We start from the raw sequence: 16,300 nt of genomic DNA, 5'->3' as shown, positions 1-16,300 counted from the left end.
TTTTTCCCTTCATTACAGGTTTGCATTCCTTCAATTTCAATGGACACTTCAGCTAACTCCTTCTCTATCTTCACAACTCTCTTTCCCACTTCAAAATGAATTGCTCTTGCATCTGCTAATTGGCCCTGTAAATTAGCCTTTCTAAGTTGAAGATGCTCCAGCTTGGACTGCATGTTACGTTTTTGAGACATAGAAAAATGGTTTGAAAACATGTTTTGATTTTCTGCCATGATCAATTGTGAACTCAGATAGAAATGGATGTAAAAACCTTTCATATACATATAAAAAAAACGATGCGCCAGTATGCAGTTCAGCTAAGCAGGCCTAATTACTATAGGTAATACACAGTGTGTAAGTGTTATAGATGAATAAATGCTCTCTTTCCCACCACAACTTTTATAGAAGCGTTAAAAGAAAAAACTTGCTCAATTATATGAGACAGATTAAGTGAATTTTATGTCATACCTGATTACATTAGACCAATTTAACCACTAAATGTTTAGTTTTGTTATAACTTAACATGTAATTTTCATATGATAGAGAAAACTACTGCAGCTTCTCAAAAGAAGGTGGTCAAGCAAGCTACAGTTAAAAAGTCCAGTAAGTTTTCCTATGCGTATTTTACTATTTTATTTGCTTATTTTTTGCAATGTACCATGCTGATAAATTGGTTTGGCATGCTTGGTTGAATATCAGAACCTCCAGCAGCTGTAGTTGGCTTAAAATTTCCTGCCACACCTTTGAAACATAAATCCCCTTCTATTTGCCCACATTGCTGTGCAAAAAAATTTGAACATGAATCACTTCATTTCTGTTGTGGGAATGGATCTGTTAAACTAGCCACTAATGAATACCCCCCTGCACTATATAGACTTTTAACATCTGATGAGGAAGATGCATCACACTTTAGACAAGACATTTGATTATATAACAACTTATTTGCATTTAGCTCATTAGGTGGTAAATATGATGGCAGCATACATAAAGGAATATATGTTTTTAAATTGCATGGACAAATTTACCATAACTTGCCTGATTTAATCCCTGATGAACAAGGCCCTAGATATTTACAGCTCTATTTTTATGATGGCCAATTTGAATCAACTGCTAGAGCAGATTGCTTTAAACAAGTCAGGCAAGATATTATAGACATACTTATGGAGGTATCTACTCAAAATCCTTACGCTCGCTTTTTCAGATCATTAAAAGAGCTTGACATTCAAGAAGATACACAAATTACTATCAATAAAAACACCATTTTAGACCAGCGGGTTTATAATGCACCCACAACAGATGAAGTAGCTGTGATTTGGCCTGACAACAGTTCATCAAGCGCGTCCAATGGCCCATACATCACTGTCAGAGGAAAGTCAACATATTCTCATCGCATATACCATAATTATGGATGCTATGATCCCTTGCAGTATCCACTCTTATTCCCGCATGGTGATTGTGGTTGGGGTCAGGGTCTGGCCAAGGATAGCGGTACAGGACAGCAGGAAACAGACCCCATTACATCTTCAGCAGTGCATACAGAGGAAGATGTCCTTGCACAGGAAGCTACCCGTGAGTTTCATCTGCCTTGAGTTTCATTACAAAGTGTCCTTCTCATTTTATGCTACTGTTGACACAAATCATGCTTCTGTAAATGCAGGCTTAGCGGATGCAGGTGGTGCTTCAGTCCGACATATTTCTGCCCGTGAGTACTATGCTTACAAGCTGCAATGCCGCCCAAACAATATGCTCCTGCGTGCAGGCCGATGTTTGCAGCAATATATAGTTGACATGTATGTGAAGATTGAGAACACTCGCCTAGACTATTTTCGCCACAACCAAAAAACAATCAGAGCTGATTTGTATCAGGGGATTTTGGATTCCATTGAAAGTGTTGAAACAAATCCCATAAATGTAGGACGACGAGTTATTTTACCCCCCACTTTTATTGGTGGCCCGCGAGACATGAAGCGGCGATACCTCAATGCCATGGCTTTGGTTCAACGTTTTGGCAAGCCTGATTTGTTTCTCACAATCACTTGTAATGCAAACTGGCCAGAGATCAAGGCAGAACTAGCTCATAGAGAAACAGCTCAAAACCGGCCAGATCTTGTTGCCCGTATATTTCGATCGAAATTAATCTGTCTGAAAAAACAAATCATGAAGAAGCATATTTTTGGGAAAGTGGCTGCTATGATATATGTCATTGAATTTCAAAAAAGAGGTCTTCCTCATGCACATTTCCTTATTATCCTGAAGCCTGATTACAAATTGAAAACATCTTCTGATTTTGATCGTTTTGTCTCTGCTGAGCTACCACCCCACAGCTCCCCAGATCTACGAAAAATAATAGTACGCCATATGATGCATGGCCCCTGTGGAGAAGTGTAGGGAATAATTTCAAGCCTTTAAAATCCCACTAGCTTGAACCCCACTGTGATCATACACTAAAGTACGGTGGCGTCCAAAAGGGAAGAAGATAGAGCAAAAGAGTCGCCAACAAGTTTTTAAGGAACTTGTAAACCGTTCATAGGATGAAGGTTACACCCCTTAACGATCCAAGAGATCGTCAACTCCATAAGGTCATGAACCAAATAAGGGTTCGGGGATGAAGGTACAAATCCAACCTAAAAGAGATTGAACCTGCCCTAATAATAGGCCTCTACTTTATTTTGCTCGTATTCATGTGCACTTTCTGATTAACATGCAATCAATAGGATTAACCCTAAACCTGTTTAATCTATGTTGGTTGAATTTAATGCACAAATAAACTATTATTGGCGATCACTTGAATTATAATCACAATTAACCCTAACAAGATTATTAATTATCTTATTAAGCGCGATTACAAGTACCAAATTCCCTTTAAGCATGCATAAAAGGCGTGATCAAGCAATAAAGAATAAATAATGTATCAAGCAACATAATCAATAACAATCAATATCATGAATAATAATTATAAATAAAATAATCATGACAATCATAAATGATAATTAAAATAATAATAACAACAATATTCATAATCATGTTAAAGCATAATAAAAATAGCAAGATCCTAGGCATGATACTAACAAGATTAATAACAAACCCTAGCATGTCACTAAGCAATAAAAATCAAATCTTTAACCCTAACATGATACTAACATGAATAAATATTAGGAAGAACATAGGAAGCATTGTAACAATCATATTTAATACTAAAAAAAATATCCTAGACATGATACTAGGAATATCATAATAACAATATAAACATGATATCTACATCATAACATCAATAAATCAACTAAAGTACTTACTTGGATTCCTCGTACCTCTTTCTAATTACAAAATACACACGTTAGTAACTTCAAGGAAAATAATAATCAAAACAATTAAACTAAATAATTGAAATAGAGATTTGGGACCAAACCCTCAGAAATTAAAACCTTTCACGTCTAGGGCGAAGGCAACTTCGAATATGGCTAGGTGTTTCTAGATCTTGTGAATGCGGAATTTTGTATGAAAAAGCAAGAAAGAATTGAATGCTAAAAGAATTAATGTTTATTGAGAATTGATGAAAGATGATGAATGAATTGTAGAATGAGGAGAATTGGTGAATGAAAACGGAGTTTTGAATACGATATTTATAGAGAAAATCAGCCAAAAAAGATAATTTAACAAAACAGAGTCTAAAGATCACAAAACAGTATTGGCGCCAACCCTGGCTAGCTGGCACCAGGCACCAGTGGCTAGCGCCAGGCGCCAATGGCTAGCGTCTGGCGCCAAGCCTGGTTCCAGGCGCCAAGGCCTGGGGTTGGAAGCCAAACTGGATTTCAACGCGTTTTCAAAAATCTGATAAATTTCCCGTACTGGAAGATAAAATAATATAATTTCTTCGAAAATGCTATTTGATCTTGATTAAAACTCTAAAAAGTCCTAATTGAATTAGGAATGAAAAGAACCTTCTAGAAGATTCTAGAAGACTAAACCCATTCCTAATTGCATTAGGAATGATAAATAATCATATTAGGCCCTCCCCTAGATCATTGGGCCGTACATAAAGCTCAAACCGGGCCCAGTTTAGTAAATTGGCCATAATTTCCTCAATATTCATCGGAATTGGGATTATAATATATCGTTGGAAAGGTCTTTGCAAACCCCATCCAACTACACCACTATTGGACCCATATCATGGACCAACCAAACTGGATTAGCTGTTTTCTAAAGTTTTCCAAAACAGGGAGAAAAGAAAAGAAATAAAACTTTCCGCAACACTAGACCTTTCCACACTTTCGTTTCATTCGATTATGATTCGACGTGAAAGGCACTCATTACTGGGTTTGGTTTTGGGGAGACACAAATGGGTGTCTACAGAAGCCCCCACTTTGACTGAGTTTGGAGAAACGCAAGTTTCGAAAACAAAGTCAAAGTATCGATAGGGACGGAGAATGATTCAGAACGTTCTGCGATCCTAAATCAATCTTGTAACGCCAATACCTGCAAAACTAGCGTTAGTTAAACAGATAAAAGAGTTAAGAAACGCGTATCTTGCACCATCGAGCACACGTCTCTGAAAGTAACCGATTTGCTGCCGCTTTTGTTGTTTTGATGACCTCCTACAAGCTAGAGAATGCCATCCCACTTGAAAACTGCTACGCCTGTAACTGCTTCCAAATTAGAAGATTGCTTCGCCTGAAACCATCCTCCCCGCTTTGATAACATTCCACGTCCAAGGGAACATCATCGAAGATTATTTCTCTCAAAACAATCTCCATCCGCATTGACAATATTCCACGTCCAAGGGAATACTGTCGAAAATTATTTCTTTTGAAATAATCTTCAGTTGCATTGATACGATAATTTTCCAAAGGAAATTACCGAAGATCCACGCCTGTCGATCTTTAAAAGTTCGCCTGAACTTTGCCTCCGCTATGCCTGTACGTCGGCGCTCTTTTGCTTTGAACCTGTATGTCAGTGCTTTTTGCTAATGAGCCAATGCTTAGGCGCTTTAAGCTAAGTGAGACGATCTTTTTATCAGGTCGATCACTTTACGTAATCAAGCCGATTACTTAATCATGTCAAATTGCTTGGAGAGGCTAACTGGCGTACCAAGGAACCCAAAATATATTGCAGAAGGCTAGCACAACCTCATCAGGTGGCTGGATGTTTTGGCGTCGCTGAAAATCTATCAGCGCCAGCCTAATGGCATTAGCGCCAGGCGCCAAGCCCATTTTGTGACGCCAATGCCTAGGGACTGGCGCCAGCACGGGATTCTCTTTAAATTCCCGTTTTCGGTTCATTTTTTTGCTCTGGTTCGTCACGAACGCTGCTCGAAGAAACCGAAAGCTTCAATTGATCATTGCTCACTCGTTTCTCAACCAAATTCGCTCAAATTTGTTGCAAATCAAAGCTCTTTTCATCTATATTCCCGATCTATGTAAGTTTTCTTCAAACCCAAACCGGTTTTTATGAATTCTTGGCATGTTTATTCACGAATTTCATGAAAATTCGAATTCTATGATGCTCAATTTGCTTTGTTTATCAAGTTTTATGCCATGAAATTGTTTGTTTATGCTTATATATTGCCTTGGGAGTAATTTGAGACTTGTTTGACTTAATTTGGTGAAGAAATGAGCAATCTGCCATTGTTGGACCTCTCAAGGTCGTGAAGAACAATGTGGTTTGTTCTTGACATTTTTGCTAGCAATTCTTGTTCAATTTGTCACAATAATCACTATAGGGTTGCAAGAAATTGTTTGATTGCTTGAAAAAATACTGTCATGCTCAATTTGATTTTGTGCTCTGTTTTAGTACTACGTACTCTGTTTTTTGCGAACATAGTATCATGCGGCTAGGCGAACCTTAGATACTATAGAACCTTAATTTATGATGATTCTGCACAATGTAGCATGGCTAGACAACGAGGCTCAGGTTCACGGTCCCGAAACACTAGACGGGAGCATGAGCCCGTGGAGGACGACACCACACCGTCCACTTCGCTTGGTCGACTCCCGGAGCCTGGGGTGAGATGATGGTCACCCCTACAGACTTCAGTCTCATCACAGGACTGGAGTTTACTTCTGTGCCGCTGCCGTTCGACGGTGGGATCGACGTCTTTTCTTCAGAGGTCGAGGAGTTGTTGGGGCCGATTGCTATTCGGGCCCGAGCTGAAGTCGAGACGACTCAGTTCAGTGCTAGAGGGATTCGCCGCTCGACGCTGGCAGCGGCTCTTGATGATGATGCGACCACCCGAGAGCAGCGGGTGCGCATCTTCGTGCTGATGTTATTGTCAGGGACATTCTCTCCTGACAGGGGTAGTAGGGCATTGCTTTACTACCTTCCTGCTGTCCGTGATCTCCAGCGGATCGGGACTTATGACTGGGCCAGCTTGGCCTATGCTGATTTCGTTCGTGCGCTGAGGGACTCGTGTCGTCACCGGTCCTTTAGGACGAATGTTGCTTTGTCTGCATTCTGGAAAGTCGTAGAGGTAAACATTATTCCCTATAAAGTTTAGCCCTACATGTTAGTTAGCATTTACTCACGCTTTTAACTTTTTGTAGATCTGGTTCTACGAGTACTTTCCTTCCGTTGCGCCGGCGAGACCATCGCCGAGGGGATATCCGGTGAGCGCCTCTTGGGGCGGCCACCATGTGGACATGTCTACTGCACGTGTTCGGAGCTAGATCATCTCGGTATGACTTTTAGTGTTTATCTTGCTCTTCTGTTGGTGTTTTAGACATATTCTTGCCTGATTGGTGCTTTTATAGGGACCTGAGGTAGTATACCGACCGTGGGGCGGTTGGACAGTCCCTAGATTAGCCGCACAGTACTCTGCTGAGCGTCGCTATTTTCTGGGGACCTACGGAGCGGTTGTGTATTTAGGAGAGAGAGTTGCTAGACAACACTCTTCTGATGTTTTCGTCATTCCTGCTCCTCCGCCACGTCATATGTTCGACGAGAGACAGTTGTCGAGCATGGCCGAGGGATCTGGTTCCCTCTGGCGGTCCCATGTGATCCTTGGGCGGTGTTACGCTGAGGAGCTACCACCTTTATTAGCTCCAGCCCCTGTACCGGCTGAGGACGTGAGGGTAAGATTCTTAGCTTTTTATTTTTCGCTAAATAGCCCCCAAGTAATACCTTACTGATTTCTTTCTATTTTATCAGGATGGTCCTACTGAGTTTGTGCCGCCCCGTATGTCCATTCACTACCAGGGGGTATACGGGCCGATCGAGGAGATGATTTCTCCGGCTCCCGAGGGCGAGCTCTTCGTGGAGCGGTCGATTCCTCGCCACCAGACCAGGGTAGGCCTAGTTTTAATTCAGAATTTTGTATTCAGTTATCATGTATTTTCACTGACTTATTTTTCTGATAGTTCTCACGCGAGGTGGTTTCGGCTATGGCACGATGCATAGATGCCTTCCGGAGCCAGCTCGTCCGGATGAGGAACGCGGCTACCTGTCGTCGGGACGACGTTGTCCGAGAGGTAACCTTTCGTCATTTATTACTTTTGCATTATGGCTTCAGTTTTACCTTGTTTCTGATTTAATTTCTTTTTGCAGGGTCAGCCTATCGCTTCTCACACCCGTACGAGGCCTGAGGGGCGGAGAGATCCGGCGAGGTCTAGCTCGAGACGTCGTCGTACTTCGTCAGGAGGTAGAGGTGGTCGTTCCGAGGCTGCTCGGGCCGACGTTGGTGAGGGCTCAGGATCTTCTTCTGAGGGTGCTCCTGCTGCACCGGTAGGAGAGGCTACCTCAGCTTTCAGAGGTGGTGGGATGTACGAGGTTGGCTCGTCATCGCAGCAGCCTCCGCGGTCTCAGCCTCAGGTTGATCTTGGCTGGAGCGGTCCTGTCTTGAGTTTTCCTCCTCCTACGGAGACTGGAGCTGGTGCTGAGGCTGGAGCTGGTGGAGAGGTGACTCCTCGTACGGCGCAGTTTTATAGCATGATGGGCCTACGTCCTCCGGCGCCGTAGTTTGTTTCTGTATATGTATTTTATTTTGACTTTTTTATAGAACTTTTGCCTTTGACTCATTATTTAGACACTTTGTATTTATCTATGTTATTGTAAATTTATTTGATTGTTTATTATTATGTTAGTGCATGTTAGTGTGTGCAAGGGAAGTGTGATAACAATCTTACGCAAAAATTCCGTCATTTTTATTATTGATGGAGGATATTATCCGACTCTCTCCCCCAAAAAGAAAAAATAAAAAAGGAAAAGAAAACGGAAAAAATGCTGGTTTTTTGAAAATTAATATAAAATCCAAAAAAGAAATAAAATTAATTAAAAATAATTGCTATATTTAATTAATTAAGAAAAGATATTTAGAAAAAATTAAAACGGGGCTATAAAGTCATTAACCGACTCAAGTTTAATATCAAAACGCAAACTGAGCACGCGCGGCTTCTCTGCTGAATTGGCGCCAGCTGGCGCCAGACTGTGGCGCGTGGCGCTAGGCGCTACACTTAGCGTGTGGCGCCAGGCATTAGATGGTGGCGCCAATGTCGGGACTTTGACGCCAATTGACGCTGACTCCGTATTTCATTCTGATTAAAATTCCTCGCAATTTGTGCATAAATAGCCCCCTGCTCAGCCGATTCTTCTCATAATTCCACTGAAAAAATTATTCTCCTCTTTAGAAAAAATAATCATGTCATTAGCCACTAAAACCTTCACCCAATACACTCATGAATGGTGTCGATCTCTTAATGTTAGAGAAAGAAAAGAATTAGATTTATTTCACTTGGGGGGAATTTATGGCATCAAAGGTGTAGATTTACACATAGACTTCATACATACCGCTTTAGAATTTTGGAATATCGATACGCATTGTTTTAAAATAGGGTATGATGAAATTAGCCCTTTGCTAGAGGAATTTGGTGCTATCTTAGGCTTCCCTGCAATAGACCTGGTAGTAATCCCTAGAGTAGATGCATATTACTATAAGGATTTTGAACGCTTCTTTAATTTAAAGGATAGGGATTTATCAAAAATAGTAGATGGCAATGTAGTTAACTTGAAAGAATTCGCGAGCTATTATTTTGATAAACCTCTTTCTGAATCTTTTCATATATATAGAAGAAGGGCGTTCTTATTTTGCATGCTCAATCAATATTGTCTTAGTAGTGGTAAAAATAACGAGGGTCAATCAATTATAACCACTGTACTAGAACAAATTGAATCAGGGAGAAATCCAATGCCATTGATAGTTGGAGAGACTATGATTAGTCTAGATGAATTGAAAAGGGACCCAAAAGTGCCTCTTCGCGGCTCTCCAATTTTATTACAGGTAGAAAAATAATATTTTTATTTACAGAAATCAAAAAATATATTTTTATATTGTAATAATAATTTATTTGCATTGCAATTTTTTACAGATGTGTCTAATGGAGAGACTAGGATTAATTAGCCCTCCGGACGACATTGAAAAATATACTCCCACTTGCTTCGTGAGAAGGAAGAAGCGCATCCCTAAAATTGGGCGCCATGGGTGGAGAAAAGTCTTTGAATCACGTGATTTTTCTATCAAGTGGGTCATCCCATGGTGGAAAATAGAAAGGATGGTTGGTGTTAACAAGCAACCTTTCTGCCGTCTCCCAAGCCTGTCTCGTGCAACATATTATTATCCCTGCAGGGTAAAAAGACAATACGGCTCGCTTCAAAATATTCCTTCCGGGGACCTTCGTCCTCCCTATGAGTATCCCGTATCTCAGGAAGTAGATAGATTTGACACTTACTGGAGCGCTAGACCTTTATGGGAAGTGATTACCCAAAAGGTTCCCCCTTCTTTACCTAATGATGTAAAGAAGTGGTTGCTGAAGAAGTCTTCAATTGACCAGGGTAGAACCTATGTGAAGAATCGTCTAGGTGACAGGGTGACACCGGCTAAAGAACGCTTAGGTGCAAGAATTGAATTCAAAACACCTACAATGCCTAAGAAGAAGAATACTACTAAAGACAAAGGGAAAAGGAAAGCTAACACCACGGACAAAAAGGCTTGGGTGGAAAAGAAGCATGGGGTGCTAGCTGAAGGGGAAACAATCTATTCAAAAATTGAATGTAGGTCCTCTAAAGGATGCCTACTAGCTAAAGTAATGGATGAAGAGGAGGAAACAGAAAAGAATTGGAAAAGAGCTAAAAAGGAGAAGAAAGATTAAAACATTGCTTAGCTTTAGATTTATTAGATTGTTAATTTTTATTTAAAGTTAATTTATTTCAGCCTTATTTAAATTCCATTAACAATGTAATTTTATTTTATTAATGAAATTTCAGCTTTCAATTAAATTGTTACTTTAAATTTATTTTATTAAAGCAATGAAAATCGAAAAAAGAATTAATTTTCCAGAAATTCTTCGAGTACGGAAGTCGAAAATTTTCCGAAAAACACCGAAATTCGCCCAGATTTTATTGCTGAATTGGCGCCAGTAATTGCAGTTTGGTGCCAGCTATCGAGGTCTGGCGCCAGGCGCCAATACCATCGGCTGGCGCTAACGGCTTATGGCCGGCGCCAGACTCTGTTCTGCGACGCCAATAATTTGCCGACCTTTTGTTGACTTTTAGTTGATTCTGGAACGCGGAGATGTCGAATAATAAAGTGGTCGCACCCGTAAAGGGTTGCCTACGTATCCTTTCCTAAGGAATCAGGCCGAACGTAGCTCTCTTGAGTGTCCTACTCAAGTAATTATGGGTAGTATTTTTTAAGTTGGTCAAGATTGGTCATGTTTGAGAATTCATTGCCATCCATATCAGTTAATTTTGCTGCACCACCTGACAGGATTGTTTTGACAATGTAGGGGCCGGACCAATTAGGTCTAAACTTTCCCCTTGGATCTAAAACATTTTTCCTTAGTGCTTTTAATACCAAATCTCCTAATTTGATATTTCTTGTCTTGACCTTCTTATTAAAATGTCTAGCCATACGAGTTTGATAGCACTGAGTGTGATGTAGAGCTTCTAATCGTTTTTCGTTGAGTAGGATCAATTCTTCATATCGTGCCCTAGTCCATTCAACTTCATCAAGTTTACACTCTAGCGCAATGCGTAGAGATGGTATTTCTAGTTCGACAGGTTGTACAGCATCCATTCCATATACCAAAGAAAATGGTGTATTTCCTGTTGACGTACGGATTGACGTGCGATAACCCCACAGTGCAAAGTGGAGCTTGTCAGGCCAATCCTTATAATTTTCTGTCATTTTCTCGATGATAGTCTTTAGATTCTTATTAGCTGCCTCAACTGCTCCGTTTGCTTGAGGTGTATAAGGGGACGAATGACGATGTTGGATACCATATTTGTGTAGCAATTCTTCACATTCGACTTGAAAGTGAGTTCCATTGTCACTTATCATTTCATGTGGGACTCCATATCGACAAATGATATTTCTCTCGATAAAGAGTGCTACATGTTTTGCAGTGAGTTTAGCGTATGATTGCGCTTCAACCCACTTTGTAAAGTAATCAATTGCTACTAGAATAAATTCGTGGCCTCCTGTCCCTGGAGGAGTGATTTTGCCAATTATGTCAATTCCCCATGTAGAGAATGGCCATGGTGATGTGTAGGTGTAGAGCAAAGATGGAGGAACATGTTGTAAATTGGCATAAATTTGACATTTAGGGCATCGTTTCACGTATTGATGGCAGTCCCTATTCATTGTAGTCCAATAATACCCTTCTCGCGTTATTTTCTGGACTAACATTTTGCCATTTACATGAGTTCCACAGATTCCTTCGTGAACTATTCTCATTATTCTTTGTGCATCCACCTTTCCTACGCATAGGAGAGCTCGACCTTTAGGTACCCTCTTATGTAGCTCGTTGTCTCTGAGTACATATTGAGAAGCCAAAAGTCTCAATGCTCGTTTTGCTCTTTTGTCAGCATGAGGAGGGTATTCTCCATTGGTGACATAGTTGAGTATGTCTGTGTACCATGGTTCTTCTTTTTGCTCTTCTTCTTCGTCTTAGACTGAGTCGTCATCTTCTATAGCCTGTATATATGCTGGTTTATGCCTTTTTTCGATAGTTAGGGGCATTTGCTCGATTTCCGTGGGAATCCTAACCATTGAGGCTAATCTTGCCAAGGCATCAGCAAATTGGTTTTCTTCTCTAGGTAGATATGTGTATTCTACCTTCTCTAAATGACCGGTAAGAGTTTCCAGATAAGTTTGGTAAGGGGCTAGGCTTTCGCTCCTTACTTTCCACCTTTTAGATATTTTATTGATAATCAGAGAGGAATCTCCGAATATCCTTAATTTCTGTACTCCCAATGCCAGGGCTGTTTCAAGGCCTACCACGCATGCTTCATATTCAGCAGCGTTGTTGGTAACGTCGAAATCAAGCTTTATTGAGATTGGGACATGTTCTTCTTTAGGTGATACTAGTAGCACTCCGACGCCACATCCCTTTTGGTTTGAGGCTCCGTCGAAATACAAGGTCCAAGTATCATCTTCGGTGACCATCAAATCTTCATCTGGAAATTCATTGTCTTGTATTGGTGTCGAGTCTTCTATTGGAAAGTCTGCCAGAAAGTCTAACACCATAGATCCTTTAATAGCTTTTTGTGGCATAAACCGCACATCAAACTGGGCTAAGTTGACTATCCATCTTGAAATACGTCCATTGAGTGTTGATTTCTCGAACAAATATTTTAGTGGATCCAATCGGGATACTACGAAAACGGTATGTACCAACATGTAATGTCTCAACTTAGTTGTGGCCCACACCAAAGCGAGGCACAATTTCTCGAGTGGTGTATAGCGTGTTTCGTATTCGAGCATCTTCTTACTTAGGTAATAGATTGCATTCTCTTTGTTTTCTACTTCTTGTGCTAGCATGGCTCCCATTGTCTCTTTGGTAACCGTCAAGTATAACCTAAGAGGTATTCCGGGAAGTGCTGGCGTTAATACGGGAGGGTTTGTGAGGTAGGCTTTGATCCTGTCAAAGGATTTTTGACACTCATCATCCCATATCACTGGTACATTCTTCTTGAGCTTTTTGAAGATTGGTTCGCATATCGTTGTCAGTTTTGATATGAACCTACTTATGTATTGCAACCGGCTAACAAATCCTCGAATCTGTTTCTCGGTCTTGGGCGGTGGCATCGACATGATTGCTTTAATCTTGGTTGGATCTATCTCTATTCCTCTAGAGCTTATGACATATCCCAAGAGTTTGCCTGAGGTGACTCCGAAAGCACATTTTGATGGATTCAGCCTCATATTATATTTTCTTAGCCTTTCGAAAAATTTCCTTAAGGCTACTTGATGGCCTGGACGATCCTTTGATTTCACAATCATGTCGTCGACATATACTTCAACTTCTTTGTGCATCATGTCATGGAGTAAGGCAGTTGCTGCACGTTGGTAAGTAGCACCTGCGTTTTTTAACCCAAATGGAATTACCGTGTAACAGTAAGTGCCCCACAGTGTGATAAAGGTCGTTTTCTCCATGTCTTCTTCTGCCATGAGAATCTGATTGTACCCTGCATATCCGTCCATGAATTAGAGAAGCGCGTGATTTGCCGTGTTGTCTACCAGAATATCGATGTGTGGCAAAGGGAAGTCGTCCTTTGGACTTGCCTTATTTAGATCTCGATAGTCGACACACATCCTTACCCTTCCGTCTTTCTTTGGAACTGGGACGACGTTGGCGACCCATTCGGGGTATTTAGATACCTTGATGAAACCTGCAGTTATTTGTTTTTGAATTTCTTCTTTTATTTTAAGTGCTACGTCGGGTTTCATTCGACGCAACTTTTGTTTTACAGGTTTCATTCCTGGGATTAATGGTATAGTGTGTTGAGATATTTCTCTGTTAATGCCTGGAATATCTTCATATGACCAAGCAAATACATCGATAAATTCTTTAAGTAAGTTAATTAAATCGGTTCTTTCTTGCTTATTCAACGTTAGTCCGATTTTAACTTCTCTTTTATTAGTTGAATCATTCGAGATGTCAACTGTTTCAGTCTCTTCAATTATTGGTGTTTTCTTTTCAAGTGTTTCCATTGATTTAATAATTTCTTTATCTTTTTCATCGTTAGCTAAGCAATGTTCGTCATCTTGGGTTAGGGAAGAACACGAGAAATAAGGAGAATGAGAATTATTATTATACTCTGAGATCATTACATCAAAGAGTGATATGTCCTCAGGGACTAGATCACTAACTATCCTAGGAGAAGAAATAGGAAGGGGAGGCATTATTGCTAAAGACCTAGAAGATTCTAAAGGGGAAGACTCTGACTCGGACTCTGACTCCGACGATTCTTCGAACATTGGCCCTTGCCCTGTCGTGATCGATATCTTCCTTCCACTCGGAGTAGTCACTTTGATAGTCTTGCGCCACCCTTGCAGTGATCCTTCGGCTGGAATAATTAGCTTCGAGGGGTCGAAGTTTTCGCTTTGTAGGACCGTTTGAATGAGTGAGGAATTATCTTCCTCATAAGCTGGCTCATTCTTTTCTCGCCCAAACAGTAATCCCATGACGTTAAAGTCAAAGCATGGGGGTGTTTTTTCCTTACGGACGGGAGTTGGGATTTAGTCAGTGAAGTAGCAATCCAAGAAAATCTCGAATCCCGGTTGTCGTACGCCATTTACAACAAATGGTTCGGGAAATTCACAGCATGGATAGTCCTCTCCTTCTTTTATAAACTGACCATTAAGCGTAAGAGGGTACTGATCCATTGGAATTGCCTTCGTTTGAATGCGAGCGTCCCTACGTGCTTTCAACTTGTCTTGGGCTCGCTTGAGATCTTTCCGAGTCGGTTCGAAACCAAGTCCGAAAGCATCTAATTTAGGGAGGCCAGGTGACTCCACCGATTTTGCTATCCCCTTCTTCTTTCCTAAGGTCATCCCAGGGAAGTGTCCTTGTTTCTTCAGCATGGTGTTGATAATCATGTTGGAATGGGGGTCGTGGCAAAGAGATGTCCTTTCATCCTCTTGGATTAAGGAGACTTCTTCGTTAAAGCCCCATAGGTCTTCGTCATCTTCGTCGTGCTCCACATTGATGATTGGATTTTCTATTGATGTGATTCTCATCGGCGAAGCGTCAATAGTGATTGGAATTCCTCCAACTATGGCTTTCACTTGTTGGTGGAGAGATGAAGGGACGACCTTTAGATCATGGAGCCAAGGGCGTCCTAACAACAGATTGAATGAGGCTTTGATGTCTACCACTTGAAAAGTAGTAGCATGTTCTATTGCTCCTGCCGTCACATTTAGGGTTATTTTGCCAAGAGCTTGACGACGAGTATTATCGTAAGCTCTTATTCCTTGTGTGGACGGAGTTAAATCCTCATCCCTTATGCCGAGCATCCTCGCAGTCCTAAGTGGACAAACATTGATAGCTGATCCATTGTCTACAAGAGTCATGGGAACATTCATCCTTTTGCAGACTACCGTGAGGTTTAACGCCTTGTAGTGTTTATCACCTTCTGGGGGTAAATCTTTATCAGAGAAGGTGATTAGATTAATCGGACTAGGGAGGTCACTTGTGAGGAAGTTAGCTAGTCCCTCAGGAGTGGTGTCAGAATCTATCCCGATTTTATCCAAGGCATTCATTACAGCCAACCTATGTTCTCGAGATGTTGCCAGGAGCTTCCATACATTCATCTCAACTTTTGTCTTCTTAAACTGTTTAACGATGTCGTTGTCTTCGATGATAGATATGGGAACTTGTTGTACAGTAGGCATAGGTTGTGTTGAAACGGGAGGTTGCATTCTCCCGGATCTTGTGAGGACGCCTATTGATGAGTCTTCTTCAGCCCAAATGTCGTTTGTGGTGTATGATACAGAAGGTGAAGGTCCCACTATGTCCTTTAGGTAGACATCTTCTTCATCACTGTCCCATACTCCATTAACAGTTATGTCCTCTTCTTGTTGAACTTGGATTAACTCCTTTTCATCAATCATTTTCTGCACCAAATCCTTGAATTTGAAGCAGTTTTCTATGGTGTGCCCCCCAAACTGATGGTACTGACAGTAATATCTATCTGTCCTTTTTAATGATTCAAATGGTCTCGGTTCGAGAGGTTTGACCTTGCCACTCTCGGAGAGCATTTCGAACATTTGTGCATATGGGATCCCAATTGGAGTGTAAACCCTATTGCTCTTCTTGGGTTTTTCGGTGACTTGTAAGGGAAAATACTTTGCCTCATAAGTCGTTTTCGCTGGTGTGAATTCTCTTTTAGGTTCTTCCTTTGGACATGGAAGTTCATCGTATTTCTTGTGAAGTTCGTTTACAACTTTGAGAGTTTCACGTAATAGTTGCGATGTCTCTCTCATAAACAGTGTGAGCAATTGTATGTCTTCCTTGTTTGCTGGTTCCGGAAGGTT

The 16,300-nt window shown here is 40.9% G+C and overlaps 1 protein-coding gene across 1 annotated transcript; it reads left to right on the top strand.

The window, feature by feature from the left end:
* The first annotated feature begins 533 nt into the window (after positions 1-533).
* LOC145557703 (uncharacterized) lies at positions 534-2,385 on the top strand. Its single transcript, XM_081618877.1, has 3 exons — positions 534-600; positions 958-1,566; positions 1,655-2,385. Exons 1-3 carry the CDS (start codon positions 534-536, stop codon positions 2,383-2,385), a joined length of 1,407 nt encoding a protein of 468 aa, XP_081475003.1.
* The last annotated feature ends 13,915 nt before the right edge of the window (positions 2,386-16,300 follow it).

Source organism: Chenopodium album, chromosome 9 (assembly GCF_948465745.1).
Source record: "Chenopodium album chromosome 9, dcCheAlbu1.1, whole genome shotgun sequence".
In the NCBI taxonomy this organism is placed as follows: Eukaryota; Viridiplantae; Streptophyta; class Magnoliopsida; order Caryophyllales; family Amaranthaceae; genus Chenopodium; species Chenopodium album.
The sequence above is the reverse complement of the archived record's forward strand: the minus strand, read 5'-3'. Positions and strand labels throughout refer to the sequence as shown.